The 25,844-nt window shown below is 43.7% G+C and overlaps 1 protein-coding gene across 1 annotated transcript in view; it reads right to left on the bottom strand.

Annotated features, from left to right (window-relative positions):
- Window positions 1–25,844, bottom strand: part of IFIH1 (interferon induced with helicase C domain 1) — a 111,210-nt gene that overhangs the window by 43,112 nt on the left and 42,254 nt on the right. Inside the window, 5 exon segments of the mRNA XM_030209828.1 lie at window positions 2,963–3,091; window positions 3,093–3,181; window positions 9,212–9,422; window positions 16,254–16,328; window positions 16,330–16,484. Of these exon segments, the coding sequence (XP_030065688.1) occupies window positions 2,963–3,091; window positions 3,093–3,181; window positions 9,212–9,422; window positions 16,254–16,328; window positions 16,330–16,484 (659 nt within the window).

Here is a 25,844-nt window from a genome sequence, read left to right as displayed (position 1 = left end):
CTGAAATCTAAGTAGATTACGTCTATAGCACGTCCTTGATTCAATTCTCTGGTCACCCAGTCAAAGAAATCAATGAGATTTGTTTGACACAATTTCCCTTTGGTAAAACCATGTTGTCTCGGATCTTGCAACTTATTGGCTTCCAGGAAATTCACTATCCTTTCCTTCAGCATCGCTTCCATTACTTTTCCAATAACCGAAGTGAGGCTTACCAGCCTGTAGTTTCCAGCTTCTTCCCTATCACCACTTTTGTGAAGTGGGACCACCTCCACCGTTCTCCAATCCCACGGAACCTCTCCCGTCTCCAGGGATTTATTAAACAAATCTTTAAGAGGACCCGCCAGAACCTCTCTGAGCTCCCTCAATATCCTGGGGTGGATCCCTTCCGGTCCCATGGCTTTGTCCACATTTAGGTTTCCTAGTTGTTCATACACACTCTCTTCTGTGAACGGTGCTATATCCACTCCATTCTCATATGCACTTTTGCCAGTCAATCACGGTCCTTCTCCAGGATCTGTGAACACAGAACAAAAGTATCTATTTAGCAAATTTGCTTTTTGTTCATCATTATCTACATAGCGGTTTGCAGCATCTTTCAGTCTCACAATTCCATTTTTAGTCATTTTCCTTTCACTAATATACCTGAAGAAATTTTTGTCACCCCTCCTTACCTTTCTAGCCATTTGTTCTTCCGCTTTCGCCAGATGTATTTCTCTCTTGGCTTCTTTCAGTTTCAACCTGTATTCCTCTCCGTGTTCCTCTTCTTGAGTTTTTCTGTATTTCTGGAACACCAATTCTTTAGCCTTTCTCAGCCACTTGCTTGGAGAACCATATCAGTTTCCTTTTTCTCTTGCTTTTATAGTCCAGGACCTTGAACATCTTAGCACTGGGCTCATCCTCCACTTCCAAAGGAATTGGGATGGCAGCAAACTCCTTTTAAAAAGAGGGAAAGGATAGGTTCTCAAGTGGAGGAGACTTCCTCCTTTCCTGTGGAGGGGAGGGATCAGATGAGATGCCATAGGACTCCTCCTCTAAGAAGTACCGTGGATCTTCTTCTGAATCCCTTGAGTGCTCCACATCGGTGTCAGCCAAGATTTCCTCATTGGAGAGCTGAGACCATGCCTGCCTTGATGTACAGGTACCATGTTCCAGAGAGGGGCTTTGAGGTGTCAGTTCCTGCCTTAAATCCAGCAAAGTTTCCTCTACCGACATTGCGGCTCTGCCAACATGGGTGGCAGTAGACAATGAAACCGAAAGAGGCATAGGCATGGAATCCTCACTGCAGGCTGATGGCCATGCGGGACTATATCAAGAGGCATGGCTGGCGCAAGCACACCGAACACCAATGCACTCTGCAAGAACCCTGCCAAAATCTCAGGGAGCAAAGCCCGGAGGAGCTGATCAAGGGCAGACATCAGGAAAGGCTGGGGTGCCGGTGTAGAAGCAGGCTGCTGAATATGCGGGGAGTCAAAGTGGTTGCCTGGTCCTGGTTGTGTGCAGACCCACACATCAGCACCTCCTGTATAGAGTTGGGGGGAGTGATCCTCCCAGCACAGACGCTTCTTGGAGACCAGTGAAATCCTCAGTGCCCCAGAGCTCCCCGTGCCATGCATTGATGGGGATCAATGCCGATGCTTCTTCCAATGCTTGGCATCGATGCTCCCCAGTGCCGAAGAGGATGAAGTCAAGTCTCCTCGTCGCCTCGGGGTTGGGTCCGATGCTGATCAGTCCCAGGGGCCTTTATAGTGGCCGGCGTTGAGGCAGGTGGATAACCACTCGATACACGGTCACTCCCAGTGTGCAAGGGTCTCGCAGCCATATGGAGCGACACACCCATTGGTCGATGCAACACCCGATGCCAAAGACACTAACGCTGACACCGAGGCTTCAGACCTGCCTCCAAAAATCTTTTCTCTCTGATCCTCTCTGGCCAACTGTGTTCTCTTCTACATTTGAAAACAGAGAACACAGTTTGCAGGAGTATCATCAGGCCCCAAACACTGTAGACACCAAGAATGGGTGTCCTTCCCAGAGATGGTCCTGTTGCACTGAGTGCCAGCGATTAAAGCCACTGGGAATCTTCAATGACATGAAAGGAAAAACAGCCATGGCTAAATCAAATGACTCAATGGTGCTAAACAAAGGGAAGAGCACCAAAAAAGAGAAAATAGAAAAACCCGAACGGAGCGCAGGCCTAAATGCAGCCTAGTGAATATGGTAAAAAGAAAAAAGGCAAAAATCTAAAATAATATACGGGGAAGGACAAAATAAGGTAAACCCCAAAGACATCTTAAGAAAAAGAGAAAAAAGGAAGACACAAAAAGACCAACCGAACCAGCTGTGAGGAGTGGATAACGACACGTCCTCTCCTCACCATGGAAAAAAGAGAACTGCGGGCCCTGTGCTCTAGCAGCAGGCAGAAAGGCACTTGCTCATGCATGATGGGGTGCATCTTGCACTCAAAGACCTACTTTTTAAGCTTGTTACAAGCTCCGGAGAATTATAGGACTTGTTGTCCTCATAGAACCTTTTAAAGCATAAATGTTAACAGTACAATAGTCAGTTTCTAATGAAAATGGAAAATTATTACTCAACTCTACCTTAAAATTAAACTAAATTAGAAACATCAAGCAGTATTTACTTTGCCTTTAAAAGCATGAGTCCTGCCATCTGCATCCAGCCCTGTCAGTCTTCTATTTGGCCCTCACACAGCGGATCAAGCCTCAGTTGCATCAGGTCATGGCAAAAAAAGGAGGCATGGTGACCGCTTCCCATCAGCATTGGCTGTTGTAAGGGAAGCAGCGACAGAAAAAAAAAAAAAAAAAGAGAAACTGCTGTGGTGCTCCAATGGGCCATCCTCTCCCACACCATGAGGTTTTAGAACTTCAAGGTGAACTGCCTCTCTGGCCACACCCAGCAGACCCTCAGACCAAAGAGCTAAATTTGGAAAGAAAAAGTTTACTTTTAGAATATGTTCCATAGCCTTCTTTTGATTTTTGGCTCCTCCCACACCAGGTGATGCTGTCAGTCCCAGGATCTGAGGCAGCGGAACTTCTGGCTTGTTTTGTTTCCTTTGTTTTCCATTTTTTTTTCTTCTCTTTTAAATATCGGTTCATAATATTGTTGTAGACACCTTCCTTCTGAGTATGGTGGCATTCATCAATAATTATTAGAGAAAAATCTAGAAAAAGATTGCAGAACAAATCATTTCACTTCAAGTGTCACACTTATATTGTAATAATACAAATATTTTCTCTGATATAAGTGGCTATTTCCCTACTGGTTGTATGAAAATAGCTTTACAGAAAAAAAAAATACTCCATGCTGAATCACTGGGCCAAATACTACAAATGGCACTGAAAAATAGGCGCTGGGAAAAATCCACACCATGCACTATTCTATAAAGAGCACTTTGGGCTGATCGTCTTTTATAGAACAGCGCTTGGTGCAGCTTCCCACGCCCAACTTTGGGTGCAAGGATTTACTCCTCCTGAAAACTGGTGTAAATCCTGATGCGCAACCAAGGTATTCTGTAACACTGTGCCTAAATATTTGAACACCCCTCCTCCTCCCATGCCCTTCCCATGGCCACGTCCCATTTTGGGTTGCATGCGGAACACTTTAGACACCCAGTGTTATAGAATAGTGCATAGGCAGATGCGTGTGTAAATCCAAATTAGTGCCAATTAATGAATTAATGCTAACAATTGGTTGTTAGCACCCAATTGACTAATTAGTTTACATACTCATCTGGTCTCCTAGCCCAAATTTATATGCCCAACTTTGGGATACCATTGTAGAATCCACGGGTATGGAGTATTTTTTTTTTCTTAATAAGGAGCTGCCTAGTTTTAGGTGGCAAGAACACATGTAAATGAGCAGTTTCTAGCTAAGCGGTATTCTGAAAGTATGTGCCTAAATTATTATTATTATTATTATTGTTGCATTTGTATCCCACATTATCCCACCTTTTTGCAGGCTCAATGTGGCTTACAATTCATCGTGGATACTGGAAATAGAAAAGAATGTACATTTGGTTTAACAGCGAGTTTTGGGTACATGATGGTGAAATACATAATATTAAAAGTAGAAAAGAGTATACATTTGTTTTAGCAGAAGTTTTGGTTACATGATGATAGAATACATGATAGTGTTGAAGCCATAGACAGTTAGGTGCATGATAGTGTGAAAGCAGAAGGCATTAAAGAACATTCCTGGGTAACTTAAAGGAAGTAGAGTTACGCGTGTTGTTCTTTATGATATATTTTGTCGAAGAAATAAGTTTTCAGGAGTTTGCGGAAATTGGTCATTTCGTAGATCGATTTCAGGTTACGTGGCAGTGAATTCCAGAACTGTGTGCTTGTATAGGAAAAGGTTGATGAATGCACTGATTTGTATTTCAAGCCTTTACATTTGGGAGGATGGAGATTGAGGAATGTGCGGGAGGATTTTTTTGCATTTCTGGGTGGTAGTTCTATTAGGTCCGACATGTAGGCTGGGGCGTCGCCATGGATGATTTTATGGACCAAGGTACAGAGTTTGAACGTGATGCGTTCTTTGAGTGGGAGCCAGTGTAGTTTTTCACAAAGGGGTGTTGCACTTTCGTATGTTGGTTTGCTGAATATAAGTCTGGCTACCATGTTCTGGGCTGTTTGGAGTTTGAGTATTTGCTCTTTGCAGCCGGCTTTGCAGGTAGGAATTCATAGGGGTGGAGCATGGGCAGGGCATATACTTGCATATGTAGATGAGAGCATTTACACCCAGCTCTATGGCTGGTGCCTTAAATATAGAAGGGTTTCAGCCACTTATGTTGCTATTCTATAAAGAAAAGTAGGCACCTAATTTTCTTTATAGAATAGGCTTCAAATAGGCACTTTCCTAGCACCTAAATCTAGGCACCCCCTTATAGAATTACCTTCCACAAGGCAAACTTAATTTCTGAGTGATTGATATACAGCTATGCACCTTAGCGTCTTTCACAGGAAAAGAAAGAAGTGGCCAAACATACAGAATGGCTGGGTCCTTTCCGATGATTAATCTAAGATGCACATTCTCAGATCAGCTGCACAAAAATGGCCTCTAAGACCTCTACTGGCAATATATGGAAGTCTGATTTCTTAAAATAGCAGTAAGGTATTACTGCTAGAGGTCTCACCAGCCATTTTGAGCCTAGAGGACCATTGCAGTGGGAGCAAGTGGGCATCACTCCAGTCCCAATAGAACCCAGGTAAGTCCAGAGTTGCCATCAGAGCAGTGGGGGGGGGGGGGGGGGGGGGGGGGGGGGGGCATGACATGGTGGGCACATGCCCATATATGGGGTGGAGGCATCGGATGATGAGTCAGCAAGGGATGGTTTGCTATAAGGGGGGGGGGGGGCTGGAGATTATATCAGGGAATGATGCTGGTGCAAGGGATGTTAGGACAGTGCAAAATGAGGGAGGGGGCTACAGGACTGGATGGCAAAGGGAGTGATCATGGGGGCCATGGTCTGTCAGTGGGGGAGATCAGGGAGCCCAGACACAGGAATTTACAGCTGCCCTACAGCAGGCACGAAGCAGGTACAAATTCCAATGTCTATTATTTCCAATGCAGATGTGGATTCCCTATGTGAAATAGGGAATGCACGTCTGTATTGTAGGCCCATTCCCTCTTCCTGCCCTCCCTACAACCTCTTGCCAATTTGAATACAGAAAGCTTTCCCACATCTGAATGCCCCCCATTTGAAATGGCCAAGGGTTTGGGGCCTCTCCAGACATTTATAAAAGTTGACATTTAGATGCGAGGATGCTTCTAAAATAACAACCATAGTGTACTTTCACTTTGAAAGCTGCCTAAGCATAAAGCATCCACAGAGACTTTGTAGTTCTGAAAGTACAAAACTACTCACAAAGAACTCACAGCGACTATTTGGGACCTTGGGGTGATGGTGTCTGAGGATTTCAAGGTGAGGAAACAATGTGGTAAGGCAGTGGTCACAGCCAGAAGGATAATAGGCTACACAGAGAGTGGAGGAGTGGCCTAGTGGTTAGAGCACCGTTCTTGCAATCCAGAGGTGGCCGGTTCAAATCCCACTGCTTCTCCTTGTGATCTTGGGCAAATCACTTAATCCTCCATTACCTCAGGTACAAAATTAGATTGTACCTGGGACAGAGAAATATCCAGAGTACCTGAATGTAACTCACCTTGAGCTACTACTGAAAAAAGTGTGAGCAAAATCTAAATAAATATAACAGAGAGGGGTATAACAAGCAGAAGAAAGGAGATGCTGATGCCCCTGTACAAGTCATTGGTGAGGCCCCACTTGGAGTACTGGGTTCAGTTTTGGAGGCCGTATCTTGCTAAGGACATAAAAAGACTTGAAGCGGTTCAAAGAAATGTGACAAAAATGATATGGGGTTTGCATAGCAAGACAGACAAGGAGAGAACTGAAGACCTGAACATGTATACCCTGGAGGAAAGGAGAAACAGGGATGATAGGAACAGATGTTCAAATATTTAAAAGGTATTAATCCGTAAACAAACCTTTTTCAGAGATGGGAAGGAGGAAGAACTATAAGACATGAATTGAGGCTGAAGGGAGGCCATCTCAGGAATAATGTCAGGAAGTATTTTTTCACTGAGGGGGTAGATACCTGGAATGCCCTTTCTGCAGGAGGAGGTGGAGATGAAAACGGTAACGGAATTCAAAAATGTGTGTGATAAACACAAAGAATCCTGTTTAGAAGGAATGGATCCAAAGAAGGTTAGTATACATTTAGGTGGCAACACTGATAATTGGGAAGCAAAGCCAGCGCTGGGCAGACTTCTACAGTCTGTGCCCTGATCATGGCTGAATCGATTTGGATAGTTGGAGTGGAGCTTTTCAGAGGCTTCGATGACAACTTCTAAAGTTAGAACAAGGACCATGCTGGGCAGACTTCTATGGTCTATGCCCTAAAAATGGCAAGGACAAATCAAGATCAGATACATGTATGAAGTTATCACATCACACCTTATGTAATAAGTTTATCTTGTTGGGCAGACTGGATAGACTGTCATCTCCTATGTTAATAAGGTCCCACACTATTGCGGTGGGCGGGAAGGCACTCTCGCATGCTTGGTGGAGCACATCTTATGCTCAAAGACCTATTCTAAGCTTGTTAGAAGCTCTGGACTGGCAATGTTATAGGCCTGCTTGTACTTGGAGAATACAGCCAGACTGATTTTTTTTTTTTGAGTCGATTGATCCAATAACATCTGGCTTGCACTGGCTGCCAGTAGTGGTGGGGGTGCAGTTTAAATTAGGGACTATTGTCTCTAGGATGTTGCGTTGTGACGCTCCATATCTTGTGAAAATGGTCAATGTTTCCACCAGCAATAAATCAGATCACTTAAGTGGACAACTCTCATTAAACCTCCCTTCAGTATATAAGGTTAGGTTTAAGAGATTTTTGTCTACTTCTTATCAGGCAGTATCATTCTAGAATTTGTTACCGTCAGAACTACGTATGATGACTGAGGCCTTTCTTTTCTAACTTGCTTTTTCGCTCTTTAGTTCATTATTTAGTGTTATCCAAATTTGATTACTGTTATGCAGTTTACTCAGGCCTAAAAGTCTCTCTTATCAAAAAACTTCAAACAGCTCTGTCACGAAACACCTAGCACCCACCTTGGGTTAACTCTGCATCCACCTAAAAGGTCTGTCCCAGCAATGCTCAGGTCTGCCTGCACCCATGCGCATGCTCTACACTGGCCTACCCTCCACCCCACCGCACTAGGTTTCTCTTGCCACTGGGCGAGTCTCCCACCCGCAAGTTATCTCCCCGGTGATAAGGGCAATGGAGCCACAATCCCAGAGGTCCCCACAGCGCTTAGAAAACACCCACAGACCCAAAACACACAAACCACCAGGATTCTTAGTCAGTCCAGGACAACAGAGTTAATAAACTAATAAGTTTATCATCAGAAAAGTGGAACAGTGAACGGTTAAAAAATAGATGAAATTAGCAAATAATAACAGATAAAATAACTGGTACCAACATTAAAAATAACTAGACATTTTATTACTACCTGGGGAGTTCAGAAAAATATCCGCTCACAGGTTTTGAACCGTGTCTCGGTACAGAAATCTTTACTTTCCACACTCCCTCTCTGAGACTGGGGATTTCCAGCACATACTGGCTGGATTTTGAACTTCAGGGCCAATCAGAACCCAGTGCATTAACACTGAGAGGTATTTGGCCAATAGCAGTGCATATTACTTTCCCTCAGGGCTTAAGCTGAAAAGGAAACAGTCACCTCTGCAACAGCTTAAAAGCAGATGACAGACACCACCTGCTGGCCAAACAAGAGAAATGCACTGGGGACATATATGTCATACAGCCACATAATAAATCACAGACATAAGTCCCTTGTTTCGCCACAAGCTCAGAATACTGCAACTCGTCTCACATGTAAAGCTCCTCGATTCACCAAGTCAGCTCCTCTTTTAATCAAACTGCACTGGCTTCCAATAAATGGAAGAGTTATGTGCACTTGTTTATCAAATTTTATTTGATCTTTTGCCTGACTAAATGCAATACTTGTTAAAATTATCTTTATGTAATCCTCATCCGACATCGAAGACTATCTTCTCCTCCATTTTCCATGTTGTAAAAATTTTCATTACAGATTTATTCATAATGCAAGCTTCACATACCAAGCTACTAAGAAATTGAATTCCCTACCAAAGTCACTCAGATATATCACTGACTACTCGAAATTTCATAAATTGTTGAAAACATTCTTATTTAGTAAATTCCTCGCCACTGTTGGTGATTGTTATTCTTTTAGTTAATTTATTTCAAAATGATTCATCTTACTGCTTGGATGTTTTTACCTATTATTGTTTTGTATTTTCGTTATAGTTCTTTTATTGTAATTTGCTTTAAAAGTTTGATGTAACCCAAACTTGTTTGTGATAATGCAGGGTACAAATGCCATACATAAATAAACTATTTACTTTTTAAGAAGTTGCGTAAGACTTTTTTTTATTTAAGAAATATTTTAAAGTATAATTTAAGGGTCTTATACTGAATTTATTGTTGTTAATGACATCATACCGATTAGTTAATTGATCTATGTATCATCTGAACAACTGGTTCACTCTTTTATTTGTGACCCATATAGAACTATTTATGGTATTTGCGGGATATAAGTCCAGTGTAAAGTAAAGTAAATTAAGTGGACATGCCTGATAAATGAACACCGTCTTCATCTTCTCCATCTGCATTCATGAGAGAATTCTCCAGGATCTGAGCAGTACTAATAATTATATCATGATTTTGCACTACTTCAGGAAAGGAGATCTTCTGCTTTGTGTCACCACTGAGCTTTGTCACCCGATACCAACGCTTCAAGTATGGATGGAATTCTTTCCGATAATGCTGCTCAACTAATGGGACCTAACCAAGACAAATAAAATGACATGTTTAATCTCTTCATGATAAGATATAACATCACGTTGAGTGGCTGTACTCAGAACTTCATTAACCTCTATCTGAAAAGTAGATAATAGGTCCTGATCTATAGGTAAATACACATGCATACTTATTTACCTATAAATCAGGATCCAGCATCTACTTCTCATGTTTAAACTCTTATCACACAGAAAGTGCTCTCACAATCCTATCATTCTTAATATTTTTCTCAAAACAATTAATGGTCCCTATTCAGTCACTGCTGTCATCATGTTTTGTTTTTTTAAATGCTGTCAAATCAGTGTCACATCTGTAGTTGCATCTAGTCAAATTTCAATTTGAATTTTAAGCTAATGAGGACCATTAGAAGAAGTTCACCTCTGATGGTCCTCATTAGCTTAAAATTAAAATGTGACTAGATGCAACTACAGATGTGACATTAATCTTTGATTTGACATATTTACAGCTGTAGTTATACATTATACACATTTGAGCACAAGCTTGACATTGGATACTTTTTAAAATGCTGGCCATGGTGGTTAAATAAAACTTGGTTAGGCAGCGCTGATATCTAGAAAGTGGCGATAGTGAACCTGCTATCCAGACAGCTGTTGAAATAAAGTGAGGACAACTTTATCTATGTCCTAACTTTATCCAGATATAGTTATGCTGTCCAGACAACCTGCCACTCTGTCCACACACTGCCTTCACCACTATCCCGATAGTGCCGAGGCAGTTTTAAGGATATTCAAGGGAACTATGGAAGAAATTCTATACCTGGGTGCCTCTACCTAGGCATCCTGAGGCCATGTGGTAGGTCCCATTATGAACTTTAGCTTAACCTAGTGTTGGCAAGCCTAACATTTAGGTGCCCACAGTTATACCAGTCCTAGTGCTGGTCTAAGCACAGGAGCCTAAATGCAGCAGGGATGTGCTTTAACATACATCATTCCATAAGTTACATGTGTAAGTGGAGACAAACAGATGTCCCACCCACATGTATGCCCCCTTTACAAATATATACTATGTAAGCTAATTTGGTATTTGCAGAATAATACTTAGGTGCCCTGGTAGCACTTACACAGGCAGATGTGCGTATGCATGTGTGTAAGTGATAGTATTTAAACATTTACAAGTGAAGTGGGCAATAAATCCTACTGCTCAGTTTATAGAATTTTCCTTCATATGAATAGTACTGCTGAATATCCTCAGAGAGGACAACCTAAGGGAATTATCCAGATAATGGCTACCAATGTCTTGATAGTTCCTTTTGAATGTTGGGCCCTAAATGTTTTAAATACGGAGAAAAATTATACATACACTTTGAAGTGATAACATATGAGTATTAAGGAAGATGGAACGTTTTACATAATATAATATGTCTATTATACAAGAAGGTATTGCATCTAACACTCCATGGGGCCCTTTTACTAAAGCTTAGAGTGCGCTAAATGCTAAGAAGCCCATTTTTATACCTATGGGCTTCTTAGCATTTAGCGTGCCCCAAATCTGTTAGCGTGCGCTAAGCTTTAGTGAAAGAGCCCCTATATTTGTTATATACACATATATAGATATCTACTAGAAGCCAACCAAATTTTGGTTTCGGCATGGAAACTGGCCTGAAATCCAGGTTCAGGTTGTGGCCAAAAACACCAGGACATTTTTAGCTAAAACCTAAACAGCCTCACTTCCACCCTCTGCTGCTGTCGCTGCCACTGCACAAAGTTTCCCTCCCCCCCTCCCAGACCCATCGGTCACCCAGCTCCTCCTCTCAACCCCGGGCCTACCTCAGGCACCCACCCTGGTGGTCTCGTGACCTAGGCCTGGTAGAGGAGGGAGCTAGCTGATGGGTGGGTCCAGGAAGGAAGGCTGTGTGGCGATGGCAGCAGCGATGGGTGGGCAGGGCCTGGCTGATTTAGTTTTTGGCTTTGTTTTCTGCTGAAACCAAGTAACCAATTTTGCTCATGGATTCAGCTTTTGGCAAAAACCAAAGATCCTGTGTTTGGTCAGGTTCTAATGTCTACGTCTATCTATGTGTGTGTATATTATAAATATAAAACACATAACTGCATATACACATATAACATTTTTATATACATGAATATTTCTTTGGATTTTGCAGCACAAGAAGTATAAGCAGAAGAAAGGACATTGACATTTTAAGACCCATACAGAACTATTTATGGTATTTGCGGGATGTAAGTCCAGTGTAAAGTATCATACCATCTCAGCCACAGTACCGCAAGCAGCAGAGCTAAGCTCAGTCCAGAAATGCTAAGTAGTAGTAGTAGTAGTCCCCTGCCCATTTGGTATAGCCATGATTCGACAGCTGTAATGTCTTTGGCCTCCGAGACAGGGCAGAGAGATGTTACTTGAAGGAAAAGCCCTGAATACTGAAAGGTCCAGTTTAAAGAAGGCTTCTTTCTAATTCTCAGAGGTTTGCACACCTCAAGACATTTAAAGGCAGGATATCAGTTTTACAATGCAATGAGGATACAAGTGTATGGCTAAAATGAACAATTAGAAGGGAGGGTGTGAATTCATCAGTGTAGATTCAGTTTAACTGGGCACCTAAAAGATTTCTGTGTGTGCAGATCTTTTGTGAGTATGTACTATATACCACAAATTAATGTGCTCTTGCACACATAGACAGGGCAGTTCTATAATTGGGCTCCTCCTTGCAGCATCTTGAGATGACACATAGTGAAAGTCTATTCTATAATACTACCTGGATTCCATTACAGACTACTTCCATAACCTAGCGTCAGTGCCCCTACATGTGTACAACTCTAGTTACACCAGTCATAGACCTGACATAACTGCAGTCACATAAATGCGGAACAAAAGAAAGAAGCAGACCTTGTTGAAGAAAACACAGTCTTTAATGGGCTGCTTTTGAAGCTCCCAGGACTTACATAAGGATGTCCAACATGGCCATGTTTCGCCAAGAGTATGGACCCGGGAGGACACACATTGATCAGCGTTGGTGGAGTTTTTAGGTTTGCACCAGCTGGTTTTTATTGCTCCCGACGCAACCTGTACTCCTGGCAAAACATAAGCCATGTCGGGCATCTATATGTAATTTCTGGGAGCTTCAAAAACAGCTCATTAAAGACTGTATTTTCTTCAACAAGGTCTACTTCTTTTTTTTGTTCCACGGTGGATATGATAGACCGGTCACATAAATGCGGCAAGTGAATGTGTAACTTACAGTACTCTGCAGGCTGTGTGGATAAATGGCAGTCCCACCCATGCCCCTCCTATAATCCATCCATACGAATGCCCCCTTGCAGTTACACACTATGCCACCGACCCCCCCCCCCCCCCCCCCACACACACACAATAGTGCTTAGCTGCCACATACACGTGTTACGTGTACAATTACCAGTGAGGGTGACAGTATTCTGAACATTAATAGGCTCAAGTGGTGTGTAAATGTAGTTACTCTGTTACAGAATACCCCTTACAACGTGCATTAAAAAAAACATGAATGTGTTAATACTAAAAGGAACCCAAGAATATTACACAAACTTTATTTAAATGAAGACTAACCAAACTTATTTTTGGTCATGCACATCCCTAATTTAAATCTATTATTATAAGACAGTTAATTATCACAGAAATTACCTCTATAGCCAACATCCACAGGACTTGGTAAAACACAAATTTTAGGTTCCAACTTCACTTGTCCCTGATCATTTAAAATTTTACGTTTGTTTATTCTACAGAATATTTTGCTCAATAAAGATACAGAATTCTATTGCATCTATCACCAAATATTGCATCTATACAAAAACATTTTCTAAAGGTACAATAACTAATATAAAAAAAATAGCCTTGTAGTTAAATAAAGATGCAAATAAAAATAAATTCATTGAGAATATTCAATTCTACCACACAGAGAAAGGAGAAATTAGGTCTTACCTGATTTTTTCACTATTCCAGAACCTGTTGGATAGCTGTGTCCATCAACCAGTAGGTGGAGACAGAGAACTGAAAAGTAAGCTGAAACACCTCTCTTGGCGTCCAGTCCAGCTGCTCAGTATTTACGTAGACAAGCAGTACAGAGAAACTCAAAATAAACACAACAACCTTAAACAACTTCCTAACCTAACAGTAAACAGATGATCAAACGTGTAGGTCTCTCTCATCTGAACAACTTGTAGAGAACAAGAAATATGCAGGAAGCACCAAGCAAAATGACAATTATTTGGCCCATTACTCTGCAATGACTACACATCTCTTATTCCTTTTATCTGTCACATTCTCAACCTCTCACTTTCCACTGCAACTGCCCCTGCTGCCTTTAAACATGCTGTGGTCACACCTCTCCTTAAGAAGCCTTCACTCGACCCTACTTGTCCCTCTAATTACCGACCCATCTCCCGCCTTCCTTTTCTCTCCAAATTACTTGAGCGTGCTGTTCACCGCCGCTGCCTTGATTTTCTCTCCTCACATGCTATTCTTGACCCACTACAATCTGGTTTTCGCCCTCTCCACTCAACCGAAACTGCACTTACTAAAGTCTCCAATGACCTATTACTGGCTAAATCCAGAGGTCAATATTCTATCCTCATTCTTCTTGATCTTTCCGCTGCTTTTGACACTGTCGATCACAGCATACTTCTCGATACCCTGTCCTCACTTGGATTCCAGGGCTCTGTCCTTTCCTGGTTCTCTTCCTACCTCTCCCTCCGCACCTTTAGTATTCACTCTGGTGGATCCTCTTCTACTTCTATCCCTCTGCCTGTCGGCGTACCTCAGGGTTCTGTTCTTGGTCCCCTCCTCTTTTCTATCTACACTTCTTCCCTTGGTTCATTAATCTCATCCCATGGCTTTTCCTACCATCTCTATGCTGATGACTCCCAAATCTACCTTTCTACCCCTGATATCTCACCTTGCTACCAAACCAAAGTTTCAGCGTACTTGTCTGACATTGTTGTCTGGATGTCTCAACGCCACCTGAAATTAAATATGACCAAAACTGAGCTTCTCATTTTCCCCCCCAAACCCACCTCCCCACTCCCCCCCGTTTTCTATTTCTGTTGATGGCTCTCTCATTCTCCCTGTCTCCTCAGCTCGAAACCTTGGGGTCATCTTTGACTCTTCTCTCTCCTTCTCTGCTCATATCCAGCAGATTGCCAAGACCTGTCGTTTCTTTCTTTACAACATCAGTAAAATCCGCCCCTTTCTTTCCGAGCACTCTACCAAAACCCTCATCCACACCCTTGTCACCTCTCGTTTAGACTACTGCAATCTGCTTCTTGCTGGCCTCCCACTTAGTCACCTCTCCCCTCTCCAGTAGGTTCAAAACTCTGCTGCCCGTCTCATCTTCCGCCAGGGTCGCTTTACTCATACTACCCCTCTCCTCAAGACCCTTCACTGGCTCCCTATCCGTTTTCGCATCCTGTTCAAACTTCTTCTACTAACCTATAAATGTACTCACTCTGCTGCTCCCCAGTATCTCTCTACACTCATCCTTCCCTACACCCCTTCCCATGCACTCCGCTCCATGGATAAATCCTTCTTATCTGTTCCCTTCTCCACTACTGCCAACTCCAGACTTCGCGCCTTCTGTCTCGCTGCACCCTACGCCTGGAATAAACTTCCTGAGCCCCTACGTCTTGCCCCATCCTTGGCCACCTTTAAATCTAGACTGAAAGCCCACCTCTTTAACATTGCTTTTGACTCGTAACCACTCGCCTCCACCTACCCTCCTCTCTTCCCCCCCCCCCCCCGTTCACATTAATTGATTTGATTTGCTTACTTTATTTATTTTTTGTCTATTAGATTGTAAGCTCTTTGAGCAGGGACTGTCTTTCTTCTATGTTTGTGCAGTGCTGCATACGCCTTGTAGCGCTATAGAAATGCTAAATAGTAGTAGTAGTAGAAACCTCTGGTGGGTCTCTGGAATAGTCAGAAGGACTAATGAAAAGAAAATTATCAGGTAAGACCTAATTTCTACTTCATTAAGCAGCTTCACACTATTCCAGAAGGGGAGGTTTAAAAGCAATCCCTAGACTGGGTGGGATCCTGGAACCATCGCCCTGAGGACTGACGCCCCAAAACTGCCTTCCAAGTGCACCAAATCCAAAGATGAGTTGTTGCCAACTGTTTCCTCTGCGTCTTGAGGGATTCCCGGCTTGGCACACACTGCAACGCCCTGATGCCGGCTAGCAGTAACACTGCTTAACTGCCTCCGTGGGAGTCACCATTCACCCCAACTGTCACCAGCACAGCACAACATGTCCCAAGCGGAGAGTCAGGATCCTTTCCCTGCACCACGTTGAACTTGCAGCCCTCCAAGTGGTTGAGTCAAACTTTAGTCGGACTTACCACTGTCAGGCTTACTACAGATGAGAAAGGTTCAGGATCAATACTATGTCCCCATATGCTCCAGCAAACCTCTTTCATTCCAAGGTTGTTGTGCTGGAAAAGGAGAGCTCCACAGGAAACAGGGGAGAGGTGAAGGGAAGAAAGAAACAAATTTTCAGGGCACCACAGACAGGGATCTGAAGACCTCCAGATACGACTCTGCAGACTAAAGCCACCCACAAAGCTGAACTAAGGACCTGTTGACCAACTGAACCAGGAGCAAAGCACTCAAAACCAGAGGCTAAAAAGTTTGTCCATCCACCTTCTGGAGATAGAAGAATACTGAGGAGCTGGACTGGATGCCAAGAGAGATATGACTCAGCTTAGTTTTCAGTTCTCTATCTCCACCTGCTGGTTGACGGACACACTATCCCACAGGTTCTGGAATAGTGGGAAGCAATGTAATGGAATGTTAATTTGTGCACCAGTTCAAAATGATACCTTATTAACCAGCACAATAACTTTCCCCAGCTTGGAATTTCTTTTCCTTTCTTGCAGGTGTTCCTTGGTAATGTACAACAGCCACTCGAGTTTTCCCACTTCCTGTAGGAAGACATATTATAATGTTGCGCCCTTCCAGAGCTGGTCGTGCCACTTCCATCTGGTAGTCTCTCAGGGTCATGTCAGGTTCAGGAGAGGATCTTTTGCTAGTGTCTTGTCCTTCATCTTGATCTACTGAGAATTTTAAAATAAATCCCATTATCAGTATCAATATATATTGCAGAAACACTCTGAATATGCAAATAGTTTTACTGTTACAAGTACTGTGCAGAGACAGCTTTACAATTTTGTACAACAAACATCCTTTCAGCTGTTACTAGAATGAAGTTCATCACTTTAGTTCAGAGGTTCTCAACCCAGTCCTTGGGATACACCCAGTCTGTCAGGTTTTCAGGATACCCACAATAAAAATGCATGAGATCATTTTGCATACTATGGAGGCAATACATGCAAATTTATCTCATGTATGTTAATTGTGGGCATCTTGAACACCAAACTGGCTTGGTGTGTCCTGAGAACAGGGCTGAGAACTTCTGCTTTAGTTTGTGATTCTGCAAATAATCCTAAAATATAAGCTGAAAAATAATTAGCCTTATGTTACCACAAAGTCATTACTGGGTGAAGATATTTTTTTAAAATGTTTGTACACAAAAATAGGTAAAAGAAAGCCTCAATTTATTCTATAAATTATTCTATAAATTCTATTCTATAAATTATTCTATAAATTAACAAACTACGGGCCTCTTATCAAGCCATGCTAGTGGTCCCCAGTGCGACAATGCTGACGAATATGGGTCCCTGCAGAGGGTAATTTTCTGAAAAAGCACCTAGCCTGTAGGGCAGAAAGGTAAGTAAGTTTACATTGTCTGTCTTTATAAAAATTATCCCCCCCACTGACCCACCCACAGAAAGTGCCTGCACACAGTTATACCTGCTCTGGCCCTTGTGCAAATTATCTGGTCCAATTTAAGGGACTTTGCTCTAACTCCACCCCTTAAGGCTGAATTCACATACTTTCACTAGGCACCTTAAGACAGAACTGGTGCTTGGAATTGGTGTGGTCCAATATGGCATCTGTGCACCAAAGATGCTTTTATAGTAGGGGTGGGCAATCACGGTCCTTCAGGGTCACAACCCAGTCAAGGTTTTCAAGATTTCCACAATGAATATGGAAAAGTGATATTTTACCTGATAATTTTCTTTCCTTTAGTAGCAGCAGATTAATCCACAGAAATGGTGGCTTGTAACTGGTGGGTTGTGTCCATCTACCAGCAGTGGCGATAGAGATCACTAAACTTAACTCAGTGTTATAGGACGGCCAGCTCCCTACTCATCAGTATTTCTTGTAACAAAGCCGAAGGGAGAAGACAAAACATATGGAAAACCAGCTTGATACTGATAGAAGAAATGAAGTAAAAACGAACTGCAAACATACCTACAACAGAGACCCACATCAGACCAAAACTGTCCAGCAGCATTAGGGTGGGATCCTGGATTCATCTATTACTACTAAGGGAAAGAAATGTATCAGGCAAGACATATTTTTTTTCTTCCTCTGCGCAGATGCAGATGAATCAGAAACTGGTGGGATGTAGAAAGCAGTCTCTAAATAGGATGGGAAGATGCCACTCTACTACTACTACTACTACTACTATAAATCATTTCTATAGCGCTACCAGTCGTACGCAGTGCTTCACAATTGAACATGAAGAAAAGACAGTCCCTGCTCAAAAGAGCTTACATCTAAATCAGGACAGACAGATAGGACCCATAAGGATAAGGGTAGGACAGACAGAAGGACACATAGGGAAAGGGACTATTGAAGAGAGGAAGACAAGATAAGGTTACGACCAGGTGACAAGTTAGGAATTAAAAGCAGCATCAAACAGGTAGGCCTTTAGCCCGAATTTGAAGGTGGCCAGGGATGGAGCTAGACGTAACGGTTCAGGAAGTCTATTCCAGGCATAAGGTGCGGCGAGATAAAGGATCGGAGTCCTGGAGTTAGCGATGGAGGAGAAGGGTCCCATGGAAACCATAGATGCTTCAAAATCAGAATATGCCCGAGCTGCCACATCCAACTGATGATGTTTGGAAAAATTATGCAGAGATGCCCCAAGATTTCGTTCAGAGAAAAATTACAAACCTCTATGCATATGAAGTTGCTAAGGCCCCGTGGAATGTGCCCGCAAAGAAACCAACGAGCTACGGCCCGCCAGAAGATAAGCAGAGGCAATAGCCTCCTTAATACACAGTGCTATATCGTTTTTGAAACCACACTGCCCCAATTCGGACCCGCACGAAACACAAAAAAATGATCCAAACACTAAACGTAATTAATGACCTGCAGATAATGAAGGACCCTGTGAACATCCAACGCAGTGCACAATGTCCACCAGATAATCCTCCGCCCGAAAAGAGGGAAGGAAGGAAAGAAGGAAGATCAGCTGATTGAAGTGAAAGGCCAAATGACCTTCAGCAAAAAATGAAGGCTCCGTCCGAATCGTGACACCTGCCTCAGTAAAGAAAAAGATCTCTACACAATAATGCCTGGAGCTCTGAGTCCTGACAGGCTGATGCCATAGCCATGAGAAGCACAGCTTTCAGAGCAAGATCCTTATCTGAGGCCTTCCACAAGGGTTTGAATGATGCATGCAGCAGAGCCTTGAGATTAAGAATTAGGTTAAGATTCCATTCCAGGCACAGCAGCAAAGGTTTGAGGCATTTAAACCCCTCTCAAAAATGCACCACATCCAGATATGATGCCCAGGAGAGCAACCCACCCCATGCCCCCTGTAATAGGCCATAGCTGCAACCTGCACCCAGAGCAAATTACAGGCCAGACATTTTTGCAGCTCCACATACCAAGAACGTTGCAGCCGATCCAGAGCCACCAGAATGGACTAGCCCCTGGTGACGCCTGATCCTATGAAAGGTGACAGCGGATACCTCAAAGGAGAGCTTACATATGTCTTTGAAGACCACCCCCCCCCCCCAACCAGGAAGGTGGTCTCTTGGTGACCACTACCACCAAGTGTCCACCCTGTGCAGGAAAACTTTCCAGGTGGTTCACTGACACGGCTTGGTTTGCTGAACGGACCATTTTAGCAAGTAGGCCTGATGCCGAAGCAGTACAAAATCAGAAGAAAACAGCTCCAAGGCCCCCAAAAAGCCCAGAGCACCTCACTCCCTGAGCCAGCTCATGAAGAAGGGTCCCCTACTGTGAGAACAGGAAATGGAGCCCAGAAGCGAAACCAAAGCAGACTGCGACTACTGCAGCAAAACCATGTCCAAATCATCACGAGGCTGCGCATCTGCCATTTCCATGCGGGAAAACGTAGGCTCAGTGGTAAGAGAGGACCCTGCTCCAGCTAGAGCCTCCGTGCATCCAGCTGGACAGATTCCCAAGCCGCCTGCCATTTCCCATAGCAGGAGCACCTTTTTACCACTTTCTGCTGCTATAACTGTGCAGTTAGCCAACAACCTGACAGAAAGAAAACATTCAAAGGGCCACTCTGATCTGGGTCTCCGTTCTCCTAAAGAGATTCCCCAAGCTAGCAAAACCTGCCAAATACAGCTACATCTGCTCAAAGAGCTAGAAGCAACACAGTAGCCTTTTTTTTTTTGTCCAAGCTGTGAGGAAGGAACTGAGGCAAACTGGCAACAGGCACTGGGGAAAGGGGAACATGGGGTGGGATAGGGACCTGACACCACCAGATATGCCCCCTAAAGTGGGCACCACACAGCCGCATACCCCCTGGCTTAACTGAGTCGCTCAAGCTAAAACAGGAACCCCACCCCCGAAACACAAAATCCAGGAGGCTAGACGCCCACCATCTGCTACCCTGTTTCCCCGAAAATAAGACATCCCCTGAAAATAAGACCTAGTAGAGGTTTTGCGAATTGCTAAATATAAGGCCTCCCCCGAAAGTAAGACCTAGCAAAGTTTTTGTTTGGCCCCGATGGGACATGGACACAGAAACCTTAATTTTTTTCACTGCAACCCAAAGACGAAATAATATTAACGTAATGCAAGAAGCAAGACTGAGGGGGAATATTTACCTGAAATATATTCAACATGAGTAAGAGATACAGGCAGCCATTCAGCCAAGAGTGGACACTCTCCTACCGCCGCCATTCTTACCCGGATACCGGGTGTTTAGAAACAGCCAATTAGAGCAATTGAAAGGATGGAGTAAGCGCTAACAAATCAGAGGACACTACAAGTCAGAAGGAAGCCAATGGTGATCGAGAATTTAAAAAAAACCTCTGCCTTTCTTGCTTATAATTTTCAGTGCAGCGAATCAAAAATAGAATGGTTGCTTTATGGGATATCAACCAATGAAAAGGTTTGCAGGTCCAATGATTCCATCGAATCAGAGAATGCTTGAATTTTTTACCGGCTGGGACGGAAACTGATCTAGCTGCTGCTGTGCTGCTGTGTGTGTGTAGTTGTCGCTCATTGTGGAGGTAGTGATGGCGATATGGTACTGTGTTTTGGTTTATTAGGGGAGGTTGTTTGTTTTTTTTGTGTCCTTGTGAGGTGAGAGCCAGATGTCTATAACACCAAAGCAGCGCATTCCTTTTCCTCGTTCTTCCTCTATCAGGGGCCATCGGATTTTTTTTTTTGTGTGTGTGTGTGTGTGTGTAATCATTTGGTCCTCTAGTGTGGTGATTATAAAGCATTTGGGTATGGCTTGTACGTGTTTCCCCGAAAAAATAAGACATCCCCTGAAATAAGACCTCGCGCATCTTTGGGAGCAAAAAATTAATATAAGACACTGTCTTAGTTTTCGGGGGAAACACGGTAGATATAGAGGTATATTGACTGACTAGTGATCTGGCCATCCGATAACACTTGAGTTCAGTTCAGTGATCTCTATCTCCACCTGCTGGTAAGATGGACACAATCCACCAGTTTCTGGATTCATCTGCTACTGTGCTGAAGAAGGTGCAGAGAAGGGCAACAAAAATGATAAAAGGTATGGGACGACTACCTTATGAGGAGAGGTTAAGAAGGCTAGGGACTCTTTAGCCTGGAGAAAAGGCGGCTGAGGGGTGATATGATAGAGGGTACAAATAGAGTGGGGTAGAGCGGACAGATGTGAGCGTTGTTTACGCTTTCCAACAATAATAGAACCAGGGGAACAAGATGAATTAGAATGTGGTAGGTTTAAAACAAATTGGAGAAGCTTTTTTCTTACTCAGCGCGTGGTTAGACTCTGGAACTCACTGCCGGAGAAGGTAGTGATGGCAGCTGGCCTTGCTGAGTTTTTAAAGGGGGTCTGAACAGATCCTGAAGGAAACAGTCCATTTGATCGTCCATTAAATTTTGGGGTTTTGCCAGGTTCTTGGGGCCTGGATGGCGCATGTCGGAGATGGAGTGCTGGGCTTGATGGGCCTTTGTGCTTTTCCCAACGTGGCAGTGCTTAGGCTTATGTGAAGAAGCATAAGATTGATTGCATGTACTGCTTCCATAGTACACAAATAGATCTCATGCATATTCATTGTGGGCATCTTGAAAATCCAGCTGGGTCGTGGCCCTCGTGGACTGTGGTTGCCCACTCCTGTGTTATAGGATACAAGTGCAAGTCAGCACTGATGCCTAAAGTTAAGCACACATAGTTACGCCAAGTAAACGGCATGCGTAAACGTTTGCACATGCCCCTCCCATCCTCCGCCCATGTGTACATCCCCTTGCTATTACACACTAATGCACTTATGCCAATTAATTACACACATGCAGTTAGAGAATTGCCCTTCACACGCTTATGTATATAAAACACTATTTTATGCATAAAAAGTCTTATAAGAGAATAACGCTCCTTAAAACAGACTACATATGTTTTGCAGCAGATATAAAAGGGAGCCATCAGCTATGATCCAACAAATGCTGAAAGACATTATCAACACTTTAATCAAATAAATTCTACAGACAGATATTCACTCATGCATATATTTCATGCTTTCAATATATTTATGAAGCATCAGAATTGGGAGATCACAACACACATACAAGTTCTTAATCATTACTTCTCCCTGTAATTAAATCATTGATCCAAACTTCTGTAAGTTCATCACTCATAAATAGATAGTCTATTTTTCACTTAAATATCTACATAAATAAATCACTGAAATTAGGTCTTCATTAAGCATGTTAAGCTTATTTATAGGCTCTTCTATTCCTCTGTATAGTGCTAACATTTGATTTGTTCAAATTGTAAAAATGTTTCTGCTCATGCTTTTAAGGATGTGTATACCACCCCTTCAAAATCATTTACAATGAGTAGACATGTCAAGAACAGAAACAATAGCCAAATTTTAACATGGACAGCCAGAATCTATCTCACACAATCAGTGTCTAAGAGTTATTCTGGGACTAACGGCAGCTCAGAGACAACGTGCAGAATGAGCTGTTCTTTTCTTCTCTAATGCACCAGGTACTATAAGCTTATTTTACAATACAAAGTCCTCATTGGTTCGATCCAACACCATTTCCCGACAAACAAGCTTATTGTCACAATGTAAGCAAAGTCCTCCTCTCTTGTCACATCTTCCTGTATTTATCTTTAAAAGTGGTTAGTATGAGGCACCCTGAGGAGGAAAGATCAGAAAGAGCTCCATTTTCATACTGATTTCACATCCAAGAAAAAGCACAGAGGGAAGAACAAGACTTTGCATTCCATCTCCACTCCAAAAGGGACTGGAGAGAAAATCAAACATGAATGGAACACAGGACTTCCACGTCAGTGGGCACAGTAAATATGCCCATTGAACACAAGATACCAGGAAGGGTTAGGCATGCATGCCTGATACAGAAGTACCTAATCCTTTGTAAACATTGCTCAAAAACTGGTCATGTTTGAAATATTACTACCTTGCCAGTAAGAGCTAAAATGATACTCATGGGGAATTCTGCACAACTGCACAATGCAGAATTTACATAGACTTTCCCCTCCCCAGAATTCTGTTCAGGGAACAGGAGACAACTATAACAGCATTGGACTACCTGGGCAAGGAGGTGGGAGCTGCAGAGCTGGATTTCAGCTGCCCCCCTCAAGGAAGAAGACTGTACCTGTGAGCACTGGCTCAAGTGGGCTGGAGATGAACAAGCTATAACTGTTTGAGCCCAAGGACAGATGACTACAATGGCGGATGCCAACTTATCTGGGCCTAGGATGGAGGCATCAGACACAAGTACCAGCACACAGGGGCCCTGAATGAAGAAACCGTGTGGGCCTGGATAGAGACAGCTTCAGGAGATAGATTGTATAGGCCCAGGGTGACAGCTGCAGCCATAAGTACTGGTATACACATGCCTGAAATAACAGACCACAGCCCTGTAGGACCAAAGAGGATGGCTGCAGCGGCAGGTGTTGATTAGTAGGGGAACCGGTAAGCCCAAAGCCAGAATGAAGAAGGCAGTAAAGAAAGAGAGCCTCTAAGAGACAGCGCTGAAGTAAGGGGAGTTGCTGGAGAACTAGTGAGCAGAAGAAGATCAGGCCTGGAAAGGCCAAAAAAAAGAAAGCTGGTGGTTTTTCTTGGAGAGATTGTGCTGGGGAGAGCAAGATAATTTGGTGAGGAGCACAGAGATCCAGGGGCGGAGAAGGGCCAGAGAAGAGGAAAGAGAGAACTAGGGAGGGAAAAAGCAGAAAAAAGCTTGGGAAGAAGAGAGAGAGAGTTGGGGTTGGGGGGGGGGTGGGGGGGGTTGATATGAGGGAGGGGTTGACTGTGGAGAGAGCCAAAGATAATAGAAAACTATACGTTTCACCTGACTGGAGAGGATGGGAGAGATCAAGTCTATAAAGAGTTCAAGCCAAAGGAGGGGGAACAACTGGAAGATGGAACCAGGATATATGAAGGGCAAGTTCTGTACATCATATTAAAATGACGCATCTGAGAAATAATGAGCTCATTTTCTTTTTTTTTTTTTTTTTTAAGTTTACTTTATTTAGAACATCAACATCCCCCCTCTCACCCATACCCAACAGCCCATAAACACACTAATACTTCGATCAACAAGAACATATGTAGCATGGTATCAACCAATGCAAACAGAAAACTGTATGTTCAACCATCAAACATATAAACGGCGAGTGACCGACTCACTCACAAATGCGCAGTAGAGACTTCCCTCTCTGTCCCGCCCCCGCGTCAATATGTGATGACGGGGGCAGGACAGAGAGGGAAACTGCGCAAAGCCGCCGAGGTCGCTACCGCCCCCGCCCGAGGTCGCCGCTACCGCTCCCCCCACCCGGTGTCGCTGCCGCCAGCCCTCCACCCGGCCCAGGCCCTCTCTCCGCTACTGATTACTTACATCCATTTGCCGGAACGCAGCACGCACATCAGCTGAGCGGCCGTCTGCCTTCCTTCCCTGCCTGTGCCCCGCCCTTGCTGACGTTACGTCACACGGGGGCGGGACACAGGCAGAGAAGGAAGGCCGACGGCAGCTCAGCTGAACTGCCCTGCTGCGTTCCGGCGAATGAATGTAAGTTCAGTAGCGGAGAGAGGGGCCTGGGCCGGGGTGGAGGGCTGGGCAGCGGTAGCGGCGACCTCGCGGGGGGGGGGGGGGGGGGCAGCGGCGACCTCCGAAAACCCCAATACCAGCCATTTTAACGGGCTCAACGGCTAGTAATATATAATAAACAAGAACCACACAAATCTATATACAGGAACAGCAATCATATCTGAGCATTGTGTCAGACAGGCCCCCAAACTTACAAAAAACACCTCACTCTATTTTGTTTTTCACCTATGTTTGTTTCGTATTTACTGATAAGACACACTCCCCCAAATATTCAGCGCTATTTAACTGGCCAGAACAGCTACTGACTGGTTAAATAGCGCTTAACTGCCTATCCGCCAATATTCAGCGGGGGATAACTGGCTATCTCCTGCTGAATATCCCTGGATAGCGGCTAGCAGATGGCCAGTTATATGTCCGATAAAACAGGCTATCTGCTGATTTTTAAAGCCGGTTTAATGGACATACTTGCCATGTAAAAATGTGTGATGCCTTTGGCCGGTTTAAAGATAACCGGCTAAGTCTGAATATTGACTTAGGGGGTTTTTACTAAAGCTTAGCTCAAGTTATCTGCAGCAGGGGCCCATTTTATTCCTATGGCCCTGCTGCAGATAACTCGAGCTAAGCTTTAGTAAACAACCCCCTTAGCCAGTTATCTTGAAACTGGCCAAAAATAAACCAGATATTCAATGCCAATCACCGGAAACGGCCTGGCATTGAATATCCAATACCAATGCCAGAACCCTAATGAAGTTCATAAACCAATGGAGAAGGGCGCCCGTCTTCTGTCACAAATCAGGAGATGGGCGTCTTTCTCCTAAGGTCGCACAAATCAGCATAATCGAAAGCCGATTTTGGGCGTCGTCAACTGCTTTCTGTCACGGGGATGACAAAGTTCAAGGGGGCGTGTCGGCAGTGTACCGAAGGCGGGACGGGGTGTGGTTAACAGATGGGCGTCCTCGGCTGATAATGGAAAAAAGAAGGGTGTCCCTGACAAGCATTTGGCCGAC

The sequence above is a fragment of the Microcaecilia unicolor genome, chromosome 7, assembly GCF_901765095.1.
Source record: "Microcaecilia unicolor chromosome 7, aMicUni1.1, whole genome shotgun sequence".
Lineage (NCBI taxonomy): Eukaryota > Metazoa > Chordata > Amphibia > Gymnophiona > Siphonopidae > Microcaecilia > Microcaecilia unicolor.
This window is presented reverse-complemented; position numbering and strand designations above follow the sequence as displayed.